This window comes from Actinia tenebrosa, unplaced genomic scaffold (genome assembly GCF_029948245.1).
Source record: "Actinia tenebrosa isolate PJP-AT-01 unplaced genomic scaffold, QUT_ActTen_1.0 PGA_scaffold4__44_contigs__length_22323623, whole genome shotgun sequence".
Classification (NCBI taxonomy): domain Eukaryota; kingdom Metazoa; phylum Cnidaria; class Anthozoa; order Actiniaria; family Actiniidae; genus Actinia; species Actinia tenebrosa.
In genome coordinates this window covers 4646821-4665126 of record NW_028292581.1, presented here as the reverse complement: position 1 = coordinate 4665126, position 18306 = coordinate 4646821, and the positions used below count along the sequence as shown (strand labels likewise).

At 35.8% G+C, this 18306-nt stretch overlaps 3 protein-coding genes across 3 annotated transcripts; 2 read left to right on the top strand and 1 right to left on the bottom strand.

The window, feature by feature from the left end:
• The first annotated feature begins 588 nt into the window (after positions 1–588).
• LOC116293468 (max-like protein X) lies at positions 589–5490 on the top strand. The gene is made up of 10 exons (XM_031700895.2): positions 589–672; positions 1035–1095; positions 1878–1940; positions 2256–2350; positions 2458–2557; positions 2986–3085; positions 3171–3207; positions 3591–3638; positions 3884–4000; positions 4371–5490. The coding sequence occupies exons 1-10, from the start codon at positions 628–630 to the stop codon at positions 4434–4436; spliced, it is 732 nt and encodes a 243-aa protein (XP_031556755.2). The 5' UTR covers positions 589–627; the 3' UTR covers positions 4437–5490.
• On the bottom strand, positions 5462–9777 carry LOC116293467 (uridine phosphorylase 1). Its single transcript, XM_031700893.2, has 7 exons — positions 9652–9777; positions 8931–9073; positions 8550–8714; positions 7952–8066; positions 7780–7850; positions 6993–7128; positions 5462–6896 (listed from the first exon to the last, which is right to left on the bottom strand). The coding sequence occupies exons 2-7, from the start codon at positions 9063–9065 to the stop codon at positions 6556–6558; spliced, it is 963 nt and encodes a 320-aa protein (XP_031556753.1). The 5' UTR covers positions 9066–9073; positions 9652–9777; the 3' UTR covers positions 5462–6555.
• A 715-nt stretch (positions 9778–10492) lies between these two features.
• On the top strand, positions 10493–16776 carry LOC116293466 (uncharacterized). Its single transcript, XM_031700892.2, has 4 exons — positions 10493–10952; positions 13728–14008; positions 14682–15201; positions 15612–16776. Exons 1-4 carry the CDS (start codon positions 10799–10801, stop codon positions 16418–16420), a joined length of 1764 nt encoding a protein of 587 aa, XP_031556752.1. The 5' UTR covers positions 10493–10798; the 3' UTR covers positions 16421–16776.
• The last annotated feature ends 1530 nt before the right edge of the window (positions 16777–18306 follow it).

The following is an 18306-nucleotide window of genomic DNA, read 5'->3' as shown; positions in this document are numbered from 1 at the left end:
GACTACAGCATCAACTTATTCACTGGATAATAATAAGTATTTTTCCGTCAAATAGCGCTATCAACTCTTCGTACGATCAGTCCCTTGAAGATAAGTAAAGGTAATGGTTTACAAACCACTTGGAGTTGGGGCCATCCATTTGATTTTTGGACCCGTAATATTGTAATGTAAACATTATTTAACCCCCTCCCCTCGCCATACACAAAAAACTCGCGCTCATAATAAGACAACGCAGCAAGGATAAAACCCCGAAAGCGGAGCTAAGAAGCGGCCTACCCCCTCTCCAATGCCTTTCTTGATTCTTAAACCCAGAATAAAAAGGTGCTAACAGGTATTGCTTTCTTTATTACCCAACCTAGATTTTTCCTTTCTCATTTCATTATGTGCCAAGACGATGAACAACACTATATTTAAATCTTTGAGGTTTTCTGGCCCTAGAACACAGTTCCTTGCTTCTGATGGGTAAAGTAGGAACCAACCAGTTTTTTCCGTACTGTAAACTGAGTTTCAGGCCCATGGGGAGGAGAGAGACTGAAACTCTGGTTATATATGTCTGGACGATCTGGACTTTGTCCGCGATGAACATTCTATTGGGCTACCTGTGTGAAAGCATCAAAAAAATACAAGATGGCGGAGGAAGAGGAAAGTGATGCTTGGACTGCCCAAAGAGGAGTAAGATTTCTTGATTAAATATGCAAAGCTTTAGTTTAAAAGCTTTTAAAAAGGCTACCAGAATATTTTTTCTTTATGATTCTTTCATTTAAATAAAGCAACTCGGGCTTTGAGAATGAAAAATGTGACGATCTCGTAGCTGGTTATTTTCATCAAGTCAAGTTTATAGATTATCCTGTGCTTTTTTGACGAATTTCTGCTCGTAAATATTCTATTTGGGCGAGTTGGTTATCATTTAAATGCTCTTTAAATTGACAGGAATAAAGATCTTGTGCATATATCATATCATGCAGCTAACAAACAATTATATGGACAATACTTGTACACATATACTAATGTTCATCTCTGGCCTTGCTCTTTAGGGTTTTTGTCAAATTATTTCTGACATACAGACAATAGAAGCATCAAATATGGAGCAAGATGGTAAGACTATCGAGAAGTTTTATTGTGTGTAGTAGCCCTGTAGACTTGGGACTACTACATGCAACACTTTACATGTAAATGTGTTTTGGCTCCTGACAATCAAATTTTCAACAGGCAGAGTTAGTAAATTTTTGATTAACAGGGCCCGGTTGTACGAAGCCTGGATAGCACTATCCGATGGATAAATCTTATCCAGTGGATAAATCTATTGGATAACAGCATCGACTTATCCACTAGATAAGGATTTATCCGCCGGATAGAGCTATTCAGGCTTCGTACAACCAGGCCCTGAAACCAAAGACTCCAAATGCCTCATAACTTATCATAGCTTTAAAAGTTGATGCCAATGCAATTTACACGTAGACACTCCTTAATTGTTAGTTTGTAGAGTGATTTTCAAATAAGTGGGAAACAAAGATGTCGTACTTTTGATGGCTTTTACGGCGGCCATGTTGGAGGAACTTAACAAAAGAATTGTCAAAGAATTCATTTGTTATATCCTCCAACATGGCCACCGTGTCTTTTGTTATTTCATTCTCTTGGGAATGGTTGAAAACCATCAATTACCATACTTTATCTAACTCTAGCTATAGCTAGGTATTGTGATTGAATGGTTTTCTGTAAGACAATGGGAAACCATTTCAATGTTACGTACGGCATGTACATGCTTTAGGTCAGTACCACATGTTTCCTATTCCTACGAACACCGCTCTATCTAAATTTTAAAGCCACAATATTACAGTAGTTGCTAATGCATGTTTAATATTTCATTTTTATTGAAGTATCTGAAGGAAGCCATGTTAAATCAGAGCCTCAAAGTCCAGATGAATTTTTTAAAAATTATGGTGAGGCTTCAATGTCTGTTTTTTTTAATTGACGTAGAAATGAAACTTTGGTCATTGAATGCATGAATGTACAAATCAGTCAATCAGCCTATATTGAAATAAGTACAGAAATTGCCATTTGATCACTGGCCGATCTAACTGGGTAGCTGAATAAACAACAGAGTGAGTGGTTGTCGAATGGGACAAATGAATAAATGATTCCAAAAATGAGTGTACTGAGTGAATGAAAGTACTACAGCCCAATTTGTCATATCAAGGAGTTAGCACTGTCAAATGACAACAGCATATTGATTTGGTGTTCTTAACATTTGATAGATGATGATAATGATTTGGACTCATCAAGCAATCCCAAGCAGCATAGAAGGTTTGCACACAGCGTAGCTGAGCAGAAAAGAAGAGATGCCATTAGAGTATGTCGAATTATTGTTCATAATAATAACATAATTTACAGATTTCCAGATACCAGATTATCAGCCTGGGTTATATACCATTGCTTAATATATAAATTACCTTCTAGAAAGGATATGATGATTTACAGAGGATAGTACCAACTTGTCATCAACAAAATGGGGCTTCGGGAAACTTGAAGCCCAGCAAGGCTGTAGTTTTGCAGAAAAGTAAGTAGTAAGAAACCAGTAAAATTTTGACTTTTGGGTCATACTATCTGCTGTCTGTGGCCAATCTGTTAAATCTAGCAAAATGATGAAATACTGGTTGGTGATGAAAAGTGATGAAAATAATTGACAATTTTTACCCAAAGGAAGTAAGAGTTGTAGAGATAGAGCATTTTCACTCACATGAGAATGCAGCCATCTTGGTGTACCAAACAGTACAAACTTTCTGCACAATTTTTGACATAAAAATAGAGTTCAATTCCTGGAAGAAAGAAAATGTATTGTTTTGGTACACCAACAATGCCACTGTGATGTCACAAGAAAATACTTTATTGGGTGAGGGTTAGATGGGAACCAATGGGAAGAGAGGATGGAGTGGGATGCTTGGTTAATGTGAGAATGACAAATGGATATCCCTTATTTGTTTACAGCTATTGATTATATTGGCTACATGATCCAGGAAAGAAAAAAGCATGATGAAGAACTAGACAAACTGAAGAAGGATGTCATGGCATTTAGAATTATGAAAGCGTGAGTTTGGTGAAATGGTTTGTTGGCTTATAAATTGATTCCTTGTGAGAAACTCTTAGCAACTATCAGCTTGTTTATCTTGTAGGAATTATGAATCTATAGCTTTGGCTCATCAGAACCAGGTAGGATGACTGACAAAAATGTAATTGCTTATTCATTTATTTTACTTAATATTGAAATCCAAAATAAATGCAATGAAAAAGGGTTGCATTGTGCACACTAACAGGTTAAGTGGAGGTTGGCTTCCTAAGCACTCCTCACTTCCTCTGGGTGTAGGGTGGAATAAACATTTAACAATGCCCTTCACCAGGCCTAGGGGCTGCAACAGCTTGTACTACTGTACCAAGTGTAAGAGACAAGGGTGACATAGGTTGGTTCGCAAAGCATGGTTCTGGTGGTGGGTTGGGACAAATACTTCTCACTAGCGGTTTCCATCATAGCAGCTAACAGCAATGTGTCAAAAAGGAACAATGATCAATATGCATGTTGTTTGGTTCATTTGAAGCCTGCTCCTGGACAACAAGCAGTTCCAGATGAAATCAAGTTTAATGTGGTGAGTATTAATAATCATTCATTACTAAAAATTAAATGCATGTTCTAGTAAGAATAGACCCTGTGCAAACCTTTTGAACACTAAAGGGACCGCTTAGAATGGGACCTTGTTAATAGGTGTCAGTATAAAGCAGGTTACTTGAAGAATAATGCAATTGACAGGGGGAAAAAGAAGGGTGCCCCTCATAGCAGAAAACCCATATCAAATGGTTGTTCACCTTTTAATAAATATGAGTCTTTATTCAGTTTAAACAGATCATGGAAAAACAGTTTGCGACATTCAACAGCTCTGTGAATGTCAGAGATTTTGACAGTCTATCCTCAGGCACATTTAATTGGCTAGAAGAGTACTGCCAACCTCAGGTAACATTTTCTATATATTTTTAAAACTATCATTAATGGTCTAGTTATTAGCAACTTTGATACATGTTATTTCTATGTATTTTGGAATCCTACTGTCGATTGGATCTACCTGTTAATGCTTGACATGCAAAAACATGTTTTGATGCAACATCAAATGTCAAAGTTTCACAGATCAAAATTTTACATTCTTTCATATTTTCCCACTCACTCGAGAACTTCCATGGAAAACTTTTAACTTTGACATGTGAAATTTCAAAGTCTGATGTCTCGTCAAAACATGTTTTTAATGCATGTTAACAGGTAGATGCAATAGACAGTAAATAAGTTAAAGTTTGAATGAACTAATTCATATATTTTCTCTTACATACAGTTCTTCACAGAGTCGGCATTGGGCTTTCTTCGAAATCTAAGTGAGCAAGGACTCCTGCAGTCTTAGAGTATGTTACTGGACTACAACCATGTTTATTAGACAGGTTAGGTAATAATACTTATAGACAAATGCTTGAGCTCTCTTTTACTTTTGGCGTTCCAAGGAGTAATAATTAGAGAAAAATAGTGAGGCAAGGCCATAGAGCTGGTGCTGGGAGCCTGCATTGCACACGATGAAAAAGAAGAGGCTATACAGTTAAGGCACCATTTTTTAGTTTCAATGCTTTCACAAAACCAAAGCGATCATGAAACAACCCCAATAGTGTTTGATTTACATGGGTTTGTAGCACCATATTATTATTATCGTTAAACTTCTTATTAAATAAGTGTTAATAGAGACTAGGGGGGTCATGGTTTATGCTGGGGGCGTCATGGTATACATGGGGGCGTCATGGCTGGGGGCGTCATTACGAGGGGGCATCATGACCGGTCACCAAACCAAACAAAAACATTTATCAACAACCAAAAGAACTTATAGCTATGGTGATTTTACTTAGGCTGTGAAAAAATAGTTAGCATAAATACATAGTAGTATACACCAATCCTATTGTTTTCTTTTAATATTGACTATTAGTCACTAAATATATAAGTTCTTTGTGTCATAGCCAAGTAAAATCACTACTGTCATTTTCATCTAGACACGAACACCAGACATCAGTTCTAACGGGAGCCAGATAGAACACCAGTTTTTACTGGCTCCTAAAACTGGTATGTTTGTTGGCTTAAACTTTTTTTGATTTCAAACAAGGCCAACCTTGAAATTAACAAATGTTTGAGGTTTTTAGCCGACAAACATACAAGTTTCAGAAGCCAGTTACAGAACAATTTGTTTTGATTTCTTTTGTTTGCAGTTAGATGTAAATGACAGTAATCAGTATCCAGATAACATGGATTGTATAAAAAAACCTTAGTGTACATATACTTCATACATGTTCCATGGACAAAATATGAATATTACATGGCAGTAACTTTGATTATACACAAAAATAGAAACAAAAAGAAACAAAAAAAAACACAATAATTTTAAGAAAGTCGCATTAAAATGTTCTTTATTACATTAACCCTTGTTGATTATATTTTATCATTAAACCTTTGGGACTTCATCATTTTGGTTACATGATATTCAGTAACCTTTGGCAAACTAGTTACTGCTATTTTCAAACAATATAAACAATAGGCCTTTCCCGAATTCGCTTGACTGACCACGAAACAATGGTTTGAAGTCTAGACTGAACTTTATTCTTTTATTCATCAAGTTCAACCTCGACTTTAAACCATTGTTTCGTGATCAGTCAAGCAAATTCGGGATAGGTCTATTGACTCGGTTGTTGCAAGTTTGGTTTTCATTGCAGTCAATCAAAACTAATAAACTTGGCACCTTCAACATTTTTGACTGGCAGCAGTGAAAAACCAAATTTCAATGAGCAAATTGCAACTACAGAGTTACATGTTTATGAAAATACAGAAACTTGAAAGAGAGAATTAATTGATTTCCATCTTTGATTTCCAATGAATTAATTGTGCAGTTCTATCTATAAAGTGGTAATAAATTATGGCACTATGTACAGTTGGTAGCATTAATTAATGATATAAAACATTTTTTTCCTTGCCTAACTAGTAATTTATAAACTGCAGTTATTGTGTAGGACTGACATGAATTTTAAAACATTCAATTGCATTCATTTCTATTTCTAAAAAAATAACTGAACGATGTACAGTTGGTAGCATTAATGTTATAAAACATTTTTTTTCTTGCCTAACTAGTAATTTATAAACTGCAGTTATTGTGTAGGACTGACATGAATTTTAAAACATTCAATTGATTTCATTATTATTTCTCAAAAAATAACCAAATGAAATTTCAGCTTTAAAATAATTAGAAACTTGATCAAAAAAATAATGTACATCCAATGCCAGATAAAAATATACACAGTGGCCTACCTAGAGTGCAAACACGAAATTCCCCATTCCATGAAACCGTACTATTTATAACTGTGGATATTATGATGTCTGCCTGTTAAATTATTAAATTTGAAAACATTACATATTACCGGTATGACCTCTTTACTAAACTTATTTTATGAATTATTTTGCTAGTGCTGGAATTAGCATTAAAAGGTAACTTTCTACATATTAGCTTTTGCTCTCTTGTTGCCATTACGAAGAAAAGAGGAACTTTTAGCTTGTTCCTCTAGGTATTTCTTAATGTATCCCGCAACTATTTTTGGTGGCCTTGCTTGAAAGTCCTCATGATCTTCAGGTTTGAGATGGACCTGGTCACCTTTGAGTCTGTCTAGCAGTGTGACACAAAGTATGGCAGCTTTGACTCCAGCACGATTACACATAGCAGCAAAACAAACACTTTCCATTTCTATGTTACGAACACCTGCTTTGTGAACTTTGTCTAAGAAGATGAGTTTATCTTCTAGTGTGTAGTCACAGAAAGCACCATCTAGTCTACCTTGTCCTGAAAAAAAAATCCAGATCATTTGTGAGGCATTGTTTTTTAGAGAGCAAGGTCTATATATTATACATATATATCATATCCACCAAATGTACATACCTTCATAAAAGTCATTAGTACACATTGTATGTCCCTCAGCCATGGGGATACCAGTATCCTTGCCGCATTCAATAAGTTGTTTCCTTAAATCATCATCTAATGTGGCTGGAAACTTCACAACTTCGCCTAATATGATCTATGAAATGTATATACAAGGCATTAGAATTTTTCAGGAGAGCATTAAAAAAAAACGTCCTTGTTTTAACAAGTTCTGTTGTCCTTGTTCCATGATCAAATTTGAATTTAGGAGTTGATTTTTGTGGAGGGAGGAAAGCTGAAGAACCTAGAGAAGAGCCCCCGAAGCACAGAAGAGAATCAACTAGGAACTCTACTCACTACACCGAGACTAGCTGGCAAGACTCAAACCCAGGTCACACTGATGAGAGGTGAGCACGGGTGGCGTAGCAGTGTGAGCTCTCGCCTCTCATCAATGTGACCCGAGCTCGAGTTCCACCGGGTTTGGTGTTGTATATGAGTAGAGTTGTTTGTTGGTTCTCTCCTGTGCTGCGAGGGTTCCAGGTTCTCCAGTTTTCCTCCCTCCACAATTTAAATCAACTCCTAAATTCCAATTTCTAAATTCCAATTTGATCACAGAATGAGGGCAACAGGTTTGTTAGCCACTTGCTATTAAGTGCTACCCTCGTGAAAAAAGGACAGTTCTTTTAATGAAAAAATCAAAAAATCTTCTCTTTGGAGTAATGAAAAAAATTAGACATCTTGCCTCCACAAGCAATAGCTATTGACTTAATGGGCTACAGGTTTACAGCCTACGTAACCATTCACCAACCTGCTCATGATATGGCTCCAATAAAGCATTCATTGAAGACTTCGTTAACACCACAGTACCTGGTGTTAGACCTATATAAAAATACATTTAAAAAATTTAATTAATATTTTAATTCATACTGTATCTGATGAGTTATTTACTAAATGTAATGAACCTATAAAACTTCACAAACCTAGTCCACCTGATGTACCAATTCTAAAGAATGTCACATCTTTAGCATCAGCATGGTAAAGGAGCTTGAGAGTTTCATGCATTATCACCATCAAAGATGGAATACCAATACCATGCTGAAAATAGAATAACAAGATATACATTAGTCTCCTACACAGTAGCTATGCGTAGGAGACTAAATATACATTAGCAGTTTTAATTTGATAAAAAAGCCCATTACTAAAAAGTTTTCCTTTAATCCCTCCAACCCTCCCTCCCTCCCTCCCTCCCTCCCTCCCTCCCTAATTATATACATCCACTGGTGGATGTATACTGTTCTGATACAACACAAGTCAAGTTGTATCTAATTAGCATATGAAATCAAAATGGCCCAAAGGAGTTATGAATTATTCACGGCATTTCACAAGTTGTTTACAACATTCACATCTGTGTTGTTTCGGCCATACAATCACTCCCCTCTGGCTCGTGATTGTATAGTCGACACAACATGGCCGCTCATGTTGTAAACATTACATACAGAATAGACTCTTCTATATACATGTCTCTATTGTGTATATTCTGCAATATTGCACCTTAGTGCATTGTATTTGAGTACTTACATTTATAACAAGTGCTGGTCCCACTTTATAAACAGCATAGCGGTCAGTATTTGATAGATTCTTTGGTTCTTTTTTGTCCTCATTTTCTAGGTAGTCACTCAACTCATTTTGAAGGAACTTTGCAAACTGTCTTATTCTGTCTGTGCTGCCTCCCATGCAGACAAACTATTAGGTAGGAATAAAATCATGAGGCTGGACAACAGTTAGTTATAACACATCTCTAAAAATAGATGAATAAATTAAATATCTAACCACACTACTTATTACAGTTATTATTCTACTACGTATTACAGTAATTATTACTGAATTTATACGTGTAAATGATGGCTTACAAGCCCTTTAATATTTTATTATAGCTAGTTGGCATATATATATACCGACCTTCACATCACCAAAGGGTTCTTTAAGGCCGTCCTTGGCTTTGATTCCAATATGGAACAATACGTCATCCTCAAGGCTTGATAAATGAGGGTTCTTTACGAACTGAATAGTTTGCTTCTCCTCTTCATCAGACATATCTATGACTAACACAAAATAACAAAATTAATAAATGAATTGATCTCAATTAATAGAGTGATTTAATTTAACCTTTGAAAAAATAATACGCAGCTAGTACCAAGATTTACGAGTAGATGGCGGAATCTGCCGGTTGCCGGCTTCTATTGACAACCCTGCAGTACTAGGTAAATAGTTATCTTTCTTTCACGGGTTAAATAAAATAGATCTACTAGCTAGTGTACTACCCAAAGATAGTCCTCAGCATTAGTTCAACATACTAGTACGGAAGTTAAGCAATATCTGCATTCGTATAGCAACAAACAATAGAACTTTTCACTGTTATGTAAAACTTTAATACTTGCGATCAGTAAGTAAGTTAGTTCAAAATCTTATTCTCACGCTGAAAACATTCGTTGTGTATTTTTGAGTACTGTTTTGTCATACAATTTTCTCTTTATTAACATTTTTTAAAACCATATTTCGTTTGTAAATCTTATTTACTATCTGTTATTCTTGTGTACACGTGTACACATTTATAATATCGTACAATGTACGAGATTTCTGTACTCTACAAGTGTACGATATCAACCCAAACTATCTTTACCTCTGGATATATTAGTTGAAATCAAGCCTTCTGTTGGTATCTACTAACGCACATCAATAATAGAGTATCTACCTGAGTATTTTCTTAATGTTACTTCCCTACTACAGTGACTCGCGATTATACTCGCTTGAGTAGTCAAAATATCATTACCAGCTCACCTCGTGCATCTCTTACCACAGTCAACCCAAATATTAATTTTGATATACATATCGTGAACTCTTACCTATAAAACCAGATGGGGATCCACTATTTTATATATATATATATATATATATATATTTAAATTTATTTATTTATCTTTTTTTTGAATAGAGTATTTTTCTGTTAGTATTTTGGAAGCTGCTCAGTGAATTTTGCTAGTTTTACATATCGTATCTAAATTTTGAGAATGAATAATATTGCCATGGGGAAACCCCTCAATATTTGCCAGCTTAGCGAAAAAGAAAACTAATAAGGCTGCATTCATAATGTATGGCAAAGGAAGGGGGCAGGTGAAATTGAGGGGAATCGGGAAAATTTTGGTAGGAAAAAGATGGGGATGGGCAAATTTTTATCAGAAAAATGGGGGGATGCACGATTGTTGGAAGAAGCTACAAAGTTTGCTTCGGGGAGATCGTATGTTTTTTGTATAGTTTAAGGGGGGTGTTAAGAAGTTACATTTTCTTTAGACCACATATGGGGTATGGGTTTTTCCCCTTTACTTCAAAATGAAAGTTTGCCAGGTTTGCGGACTCCACAGGTAGCGCTAGTCTTTGCTACCACTTTAGTTATGCAATTTCAAGCCGTATGAATAAAGAATCGAAAACTGCTAGGCATTATAGCATAGCCAGCAAGTAGCTAAGAGGGGTAAATTTACTTGTTACTTCGAATAATTTTTATGTGTGAGAGACGATTGACTCCTTGGGCTTCCTGTGGTCTTTCGACACGGATATTTGTGAGCTATTTCACGGGGTCTTACATGAAGTACTGACCCTGCCAGGATGTAGCCTGAGAGAAAAGTGCAAGTAAGCATATTCAGCCAACCAACTAAGAAGAAGTAACTTAAAATGCTTATCATAGCGGAATAGAAGTCACTAGTAGTTTTATATCCAAAGCTCAGAGGTTTGTATTCAATAGTGGTAGGTTTTAGGTGGTTTATACGGTTTATATGGCGAGTAAAAGAAAGGATAAATCAAACTCTCGCAGACCACCAGTAGGAAGAAATGGCAGTCTCGACTCTTCACAGGAAGTTTTTGTCCCAGAACGAGTTGATACTGGTGCTGACTTCGTACCAAAAGAACCGTACCTACTTCTTTTGAGAGGTAATAATTAAATATTTCGTCTTTTAGTCAAATTCGTATACGCTTAGAATTCTTGGTTTGCAATCAATCCCAAGAGAGCACAATAAAAAAGGGATGTCCGCCATGTTGGAAGATATAACAAAAGAATTCATTGAAAAATCAAATTCTTCCAACATGGCGGCTTTGACGTCTATTGCAAACGAAGAATAAACGCAGTGTCTAGATATCCGGCACCCGGGAACCGATTTCAAAATACTAGATACCCGGGAGTTAGCACATCTTTGCCCATTGAAAGTATTCTTACTCCCGGAGTAGTCAATCGATAAAAATCGATATCGATTTTGCCGATCGATAAATCGATAACAATCGATACCGCTGATTTGATTGATATCGATTGTATCTATCAATTGTTAAAAATCGAACTCACACTAAATTTTTGTATCGATTTTTATTGATTGATTGATTATATACATATCGATTTTTTTCGATTTATGTTCTTGAACAATTTCTATCGATGATCGTACGAGGGTCGTGTGGCTACGGATTTACACCACCGGCAATTACTCTTTCGTAACCATAGCTTGACACAAACTAGGAGTTTGTTATAGTGATCAGTGAACAGACAGCAAAAGTACTTGGATAATTAGCTTCCTGATCTACATATAATTACTTGTGAATTAATAGTTATAAAATCTATTGCACTATCATCGATATTTTCGAATACTTTCCGTGAAATAAAGCTGATTATATGATTGTACTCATTATTGGATTAAATTAAAGCTGTCAAATCTTGATCAATATAAATCGATTAAATCGATTAAAATTGAACTCACACCAATTTTTTTATTGATTTTAAACGATTTCCCATAAAAATCGATACAAATCAGCTGATTTCTATCGATTTTCATCGATATCGATTTTTATTGATTGACTACTCCGGGTCTTACTTTATTTAGAATAGTCAAACGCTTCTGCTAACGATAAAAGATCTATATTTTCGCTTTTGCTGTTTTCTCAGCATAGAATACGAAGGTCAATTCGAAGACACTTCAGAAAAATTTCGATCAAACGTGCTAGTTCCCGGGAACTGATCGAGTATTTTGTTTAGAATAAAGCTTACAATGAAGAAGGAACTTACGCTTGCATGAGCTTACAAGCAGCTTGATCATGTTACATTATTGCATACCTTTGTGGTTCAGTGAAACATTTATAGTATCTCCGTCATTGGCTTTCACTTTTTTTGGAAATGTGTGAACTATATATCTTATTCACACTGTTAACAGTTCACAATTTTCCATACATGGTCAAACACTTTAGCATTCAGTCTAAGTTTCAAGGTTCAAATTTGAATAATCCTTTGAAAGTACCTTGGCGCCTAGCTTGAGCGCTTTGTGTTTGACCAGTGAACCAATCCTTTAATCCCCCCGACACACAAACTTATACATACAATCTCTGCTTAAGTGCCAGGTCACCACCAGCTCACAAGTAGGAGATGGATATAAGCCGAGTTAATCTTCATTTACTTTTACCAGTATCTTTATCAGTTCTTGTCACAAACCCAACTGACAATATTCCAAGATTTTGAAATCTAACAAACTCCAAGTGAGTAAATAGTCAAACCACCAGAAACTAATTTTATGTTTCTGCATTGACTGCAAAGTGAAAGTGAGCAGATCATGTGACTTCAGTTTGATAATGTAGTTGGTTGAGATGCGCAAAGTATGCTTGGTAAATATCCTCCTTTTACACTACCACAAGTTAGAGTATCAGTTAGGATATCAAACCTCATGTTGCTAAGAACATGGAAATTTGAGACTAAAGTTGAGAAGAATTCAGGATATACTTTTTCATCGCATGGTTTTCACCAGAATAAAATTTTAATGGTTAAATGGTTAATGGTTTGGACTAGCCTTCTACACAGATGTTTATAGGGTCATCACAACAGGAGGACTAGTGGTTATTAAATAATAAATACATTAGGTTTTTCTAATAGGTTCATACAGTCAGGGGCAGATTCAGGAATTTTAGAAGGGGATGACTATTGCAAAGGTTTTGCCAGAAATTCGAGGGAAGGGGGTTGACTGTTACTAACAATATAAGTAAGAAATTTGAGCAAAAGGGGGGTGTCTTGTCACCCCAGGATCTGCCCCTGACAGTGTCAGATACAGCAGGTTATAACAGATAACTCTCAATAACATACCTGAGTGTCCAGTATCATTATCAAGACAAAAAAAAAAAGATTTTGGATAGCCAATATTCCTTTGCATATTATTTCTACATGTACTGGGTAAATGCTTCCCATCCCTTACGAGACAACCTTTAATTGTTGTAGGCAATTTATTGTACAATTTGAAAGTCGCTATCTACATGTAGCATATAAGAATTTGAACATGTTAATCCATTATTTCATATATTCAATATTAACCGTTAATCTTGGGAAAACATTTTTGGCAAAATCTGACAACAAAAGAAAATGCAATCAAAAACATTAAGTAATATACACCTACTTGCAAGAGCGTTGTCATACAAGAATAGAATATTAGTAATTTAGTGAGAAAGGAATACATTAAAAGACAAAAGAAAAAGTTCAGCTTCAGTGATCTTCTTTTGTTTTTTAATATAATTCCTATCCCACTAAATCGCTAATGTTTTATTTTCGTATGACAACGTTCTTGCAAGTAGGTGTATACATTATTATTAATTCATTTTAAGGAAAAGTTTTTTTTCATTTTCAACTTGGAATCTCCCACCATACTGCTTCTTATTTTCTTTAATTCTTTCTTCTTTTTTCCCCAGCATTTAATGATGTGAAGAAGAAATTGATATCAGCTAGAAATGAGAAAGAGATACTGCATGAAAAAATTAATGCTTTGGTAAAAAATGTCACATTTTTGGAAAACAAGGTTGAATTTTGTGCTAGTATAGAAAAAGAAAATGAAACATTGAAGGAAAAGGTGGGATTAGGGTTCCAAGCTTTTGATAAAAAGTATAAAGAATATGAAAATCTTAAAAAGGAGCTACAAACTATCAAAGAAGGACTAAATAAGCAAGCTGAGGACAGAGGTGAAGAACAGCAGGTTCGTAAAAATGGAAAATAATATATGTGTATGCTTGTAATTGTCAATAATAAGTGGGGATAAACATATATGTGCCTCAAAATATGATCTGGTGTAAATAGTAAGCAATTACTGGACAAGGTTTATATTTTGTGATAACCCAGTTCAATAATTTTTTTATCATTCAAATTTTTTTTTCTGTTTTCTTTTTGTGCTTTGGTAATTTTTGCTCTTTACTATCAAACATATCAAGTCACAGGAAAGCGGACCATGTTAACAAATGCAATATTGCTAAGCATGAACAGACAATTATTTGCAGCAAAACAGCTTTGCACAGTAATGCGAATAATCAGATTGTTATTTGTAGACAGTTATAAATTATTCACAGTTATCTTGACCAATCAAATTGACGAAAAAATATTTTGAATAATAACAGCAATAAACAAACTAGCACACCCCACTTGCTCTTGGAATAGACCCAAAACAAAAGACACTTTCATGTTAACAACATGGGATGGTCTAAAAAATGTTTGGGAATTACCCTTGTTGTTAAGCTTCATTGGGGGGGGGGGGGGGGGTTAAAATATATGGAATTACAAAAACACTTGGCTTGACTAGGGTGGGACAGGAAGTGACAGTCAGGAAATGCATATACAGTTAGAGCTATTATAAATTTTCTTTTAATTTTTTTCAGGATCTTGCTGTACAGAAGGAAGAAACAGCTACACAGACCAAAGCAAGTTTCGATCCTGCAAGAGAAGAAAACAAAACTGTAGAATCTAGTACACAAACTTCTGAAGAGAAAACCGATGAAGTTGGATGTGTCCCGTCTTCGACTCCAACGAAACTTTTAAGGAATTGTGGTCTCGAAATTGTACAGCAAGATGGCAATTTCTATTTATTTTTGTCCGAAAGAGATTTACTAAAACAGTGGCTTGAGAATGAAACTGATGGTAAAGTTAGCGTGGCTTTCGAGAAGACTCCTGTATGTGAAAGATTTGTCCAAACAGACATCAAAAAGATGACAGAAGAAATTCCCTGTGTAGAATGCTTGGAGAATAAAACGATAATCATTCATCTAAAGAACAAGATAGTTGACCAAGCGAATTCAATAAAACGATATAGAGAACAACTAGCAAATATGGCTGGTTTATTGCAAAATACTCCAGAATCAAAAAAGGTTTCATCATTTACAGTCGCGGTCCAGACAGAAGGTAAATTTTTCTCAAAGTCCGACTCCACTTTTTATTACTGAACTTGTTTTTTTATTATTGTTGTTGTTATTTTTCGTTTTTCTTGTTGTATTGCTTACTATCAATCACGTGACTTTTTTGGAGTTGACTGGGGGGGCAAATAAGCGGCTGACTGGGGGGCAACTAGCGGATTCTCAGAGTCAAAACATATCAAAATAAGTCCTCAAACTATTGTATTTGACTATTTTCACGACATCAAACCAGAAAACAAGAGATCAAAACAACCTCCAGGATTCTACAAGCCATCAAAAAAGAGCTATTACCGGAAGTGACGTCTATTGATAGCAACCTATTGATGTTGCCGTCGTTGCTGTTGTCGTTGTGAGGACCGCCCTGTTAAATACTTGCTTTATTTTTGCTCTCTTTCACAGGAAAATTCTATGATGAAGTTTTGATGAACAAACAAGTAAAGTCACTAGCAAAGTACAAGAATAAGGTGTCGCAATCAATGCATGTGTTGGAACAAAAGTTGATCCAGTTGAACAAGGAACTAGAGTATGAAAAAAAGTTCAGCAATCGTTTGCTCGTAATAATTAATAGCACTATGGAAGTCCCTGGAAAATTTATTTCAAGCGTATTAACTGCAGTTCAGGGCAAGTCGTCTGGTAAAATAAAAAAAGACAAAAAGCCGCCAGTTCCCCGAGCTTTCCTAGAAGAAGTAAACCTGGAATATTCCAAGCCTCTTTCACCGCCAGAGTCCTTTGCTTCTACTCCTATGCTAAGTTTACCCGTCCAAGAGACCGATAGGCGACTGCGTGTTAAAATATCCAAACCTAGGGACCCTGATTACGACCCTTCGCTTGATGAAGAAGCTTCTTCGGTTGCTCCTGCGGAGAGCCGTTCCCTAACTAGTGAAAGTTCTGCTTCTATTGTGCCTGCAGAAGAGGCTCAGCACACCTTAGTAGTCGATAATATAATTATTTCAGGTAGTAGTGACGTGCAGGTGTTACCGACATCACCCATTAGTGGTGCTAGTAGCAATAGTCAAAGGATAGAACAAGCAAGTGCTCATGATGATGATGGTGATGAAATTGTGGTCATCGAGGAGAATGAGACCGGAGCGGTAGGCAACATTAGTGGAGCAAAAGAATGTCCTATATGTTATCTTCTTTACACGCCCGAAACAAACCAGCGTGAGTATGAGAAACACGTAATGGACCACTTCAAAGACTTCGATTGAGAAATGATGTTACACGACTCAACTTTAAGCGCAGTACCACTTCGGCAGATGAACTAGTACTTAATATCGTGTTGCCGAATGCAAAAAGTATTTCGTTATTCATTTTACTCAGTGGTCGACGGGAACTTTTTGCGCAAAAATTCATTGTAACGAGGTTTTGTTTTACATGGACGCCAAGGCGCACAATGACTCGGGTTATTAGAGTGGAGGCCCAGAGCAACTTTTTTATTATTTGGGGGGGGGGGGGGGGGGTTGGGAAACGGCTAGCGAGAATAAACTTCGAAAATTTTCAACTTTTGAGGTTTGGTGAGGAAGGTGTATTGAGTTTGTGCGTTCTAAATCGTTTCGAAACCCTATACCATATGACGTATCCTTGATTTAAATACATATAAGACGAAAAGACAGAAAGAATAACTCAATGCCCTTTGCTTTTCATATCGGTACTGGTGAAACTATGGGTGTATGCGTAATTTTATAATAGTATATAGACTAGTACGAGCTAACCTAATAAAGATTTTAAGCTCGCAACATATAAGATGATTTTATTGAGTGAAAGTGAGAAGGGGCAACCGAAAGAGTTGAAACTGATGGGGTTGGCTGAGTGAAAAAAAACCAAGTGAGCCTATACTGCATAAAGTTCCTTGGCTGGTCTACTTTGTTTTGGAATAATTAAACTAGTGTCATGAGAGATAAAATGAATATATTTACAGACAAACTAAGCAAGACATCAGTTTTCTAATTACTATTACTTATCGTATGAAAATAAGATAAAGAATAAGCAATTATGTATATAAAAATATCGATATAGGATTTCAGCAAGGCTACCATTGCGCACAAATTTAGCTAATGGTATGCATTGAATTCACAAGTAATGCTCTTAGCTCATTCCATTAGCATGTGTACCTCTGGTTACGCCCTAAACACTTTTTACCCCTTTGCTCAGTTATTTTAGGATTATTCTCTAGAATCTTATGATAGAAATATTCCTCGTAGCCTTTTCTATTATCTTTAGTATAAGCTATGTTTAATTCCAAGATTTTCACTCGTATTACTAGTTATTAGAATAACGCACTTAGGAATTTACTATTTCTCTTAGCCAATCATGATTCAACAATATCATCACATTGATTGTAGAATGACACCTGTCATAGAGTGCATTCAGTCAAACTGTTGAATACTCGATGTCACCTAAATTGCCCAACTTCGCTATGGCGTCACTGCTTGTTTATGTTGGGGATAATATCGCCAAATCCAATACAAAATTCAACAAAATTTGCTCCTAGCGAAACAGTTTAATCTAAAATGGCATGGTTTTCAGATATAATATGTGTTAATATGTACTAAAAAATATTCTGAGCGTGTGCTGGCTATTTTACTTCTCTTCGTAGATTGATACGGGTTTTAGAACAATTTTCGAGGAATTTGCGTTGATTTGACACCCTTCGACGACCATGATCCTTTGCGTTTAAACAATAGATTGTTTTGATGTGACGTCATAGCGAAATAGGGCAATTAGATAAGTTAGTTACTATTTTAGCTGACCTTACATACATTTGAAACTACAAGTAAACAGCTACTGAAATCAGGGGGAGAAACGATGATACAAATGAATGTTTATTCACTCATTCTGTGGTAAAACAACCCCCCGGATTAGCATGACCGTTATTTGACGCGCTTTTACTATTTTAGGTGACGCCAGCTAAATAGTTATCTAAGTTAGATACATTTGACTGGATGCACTCTAGAATTATTATAAATACAGCTCCTGTAATTAGTTCAACATAGAGAGTAGAATAAAGACCAAGAAGCTCGTACCAAGAAAGGTCTTCCCATAACACTAGTTTGAAAACTTTTGTCATCAAATCATATTGTTTCGAATTTTAGAT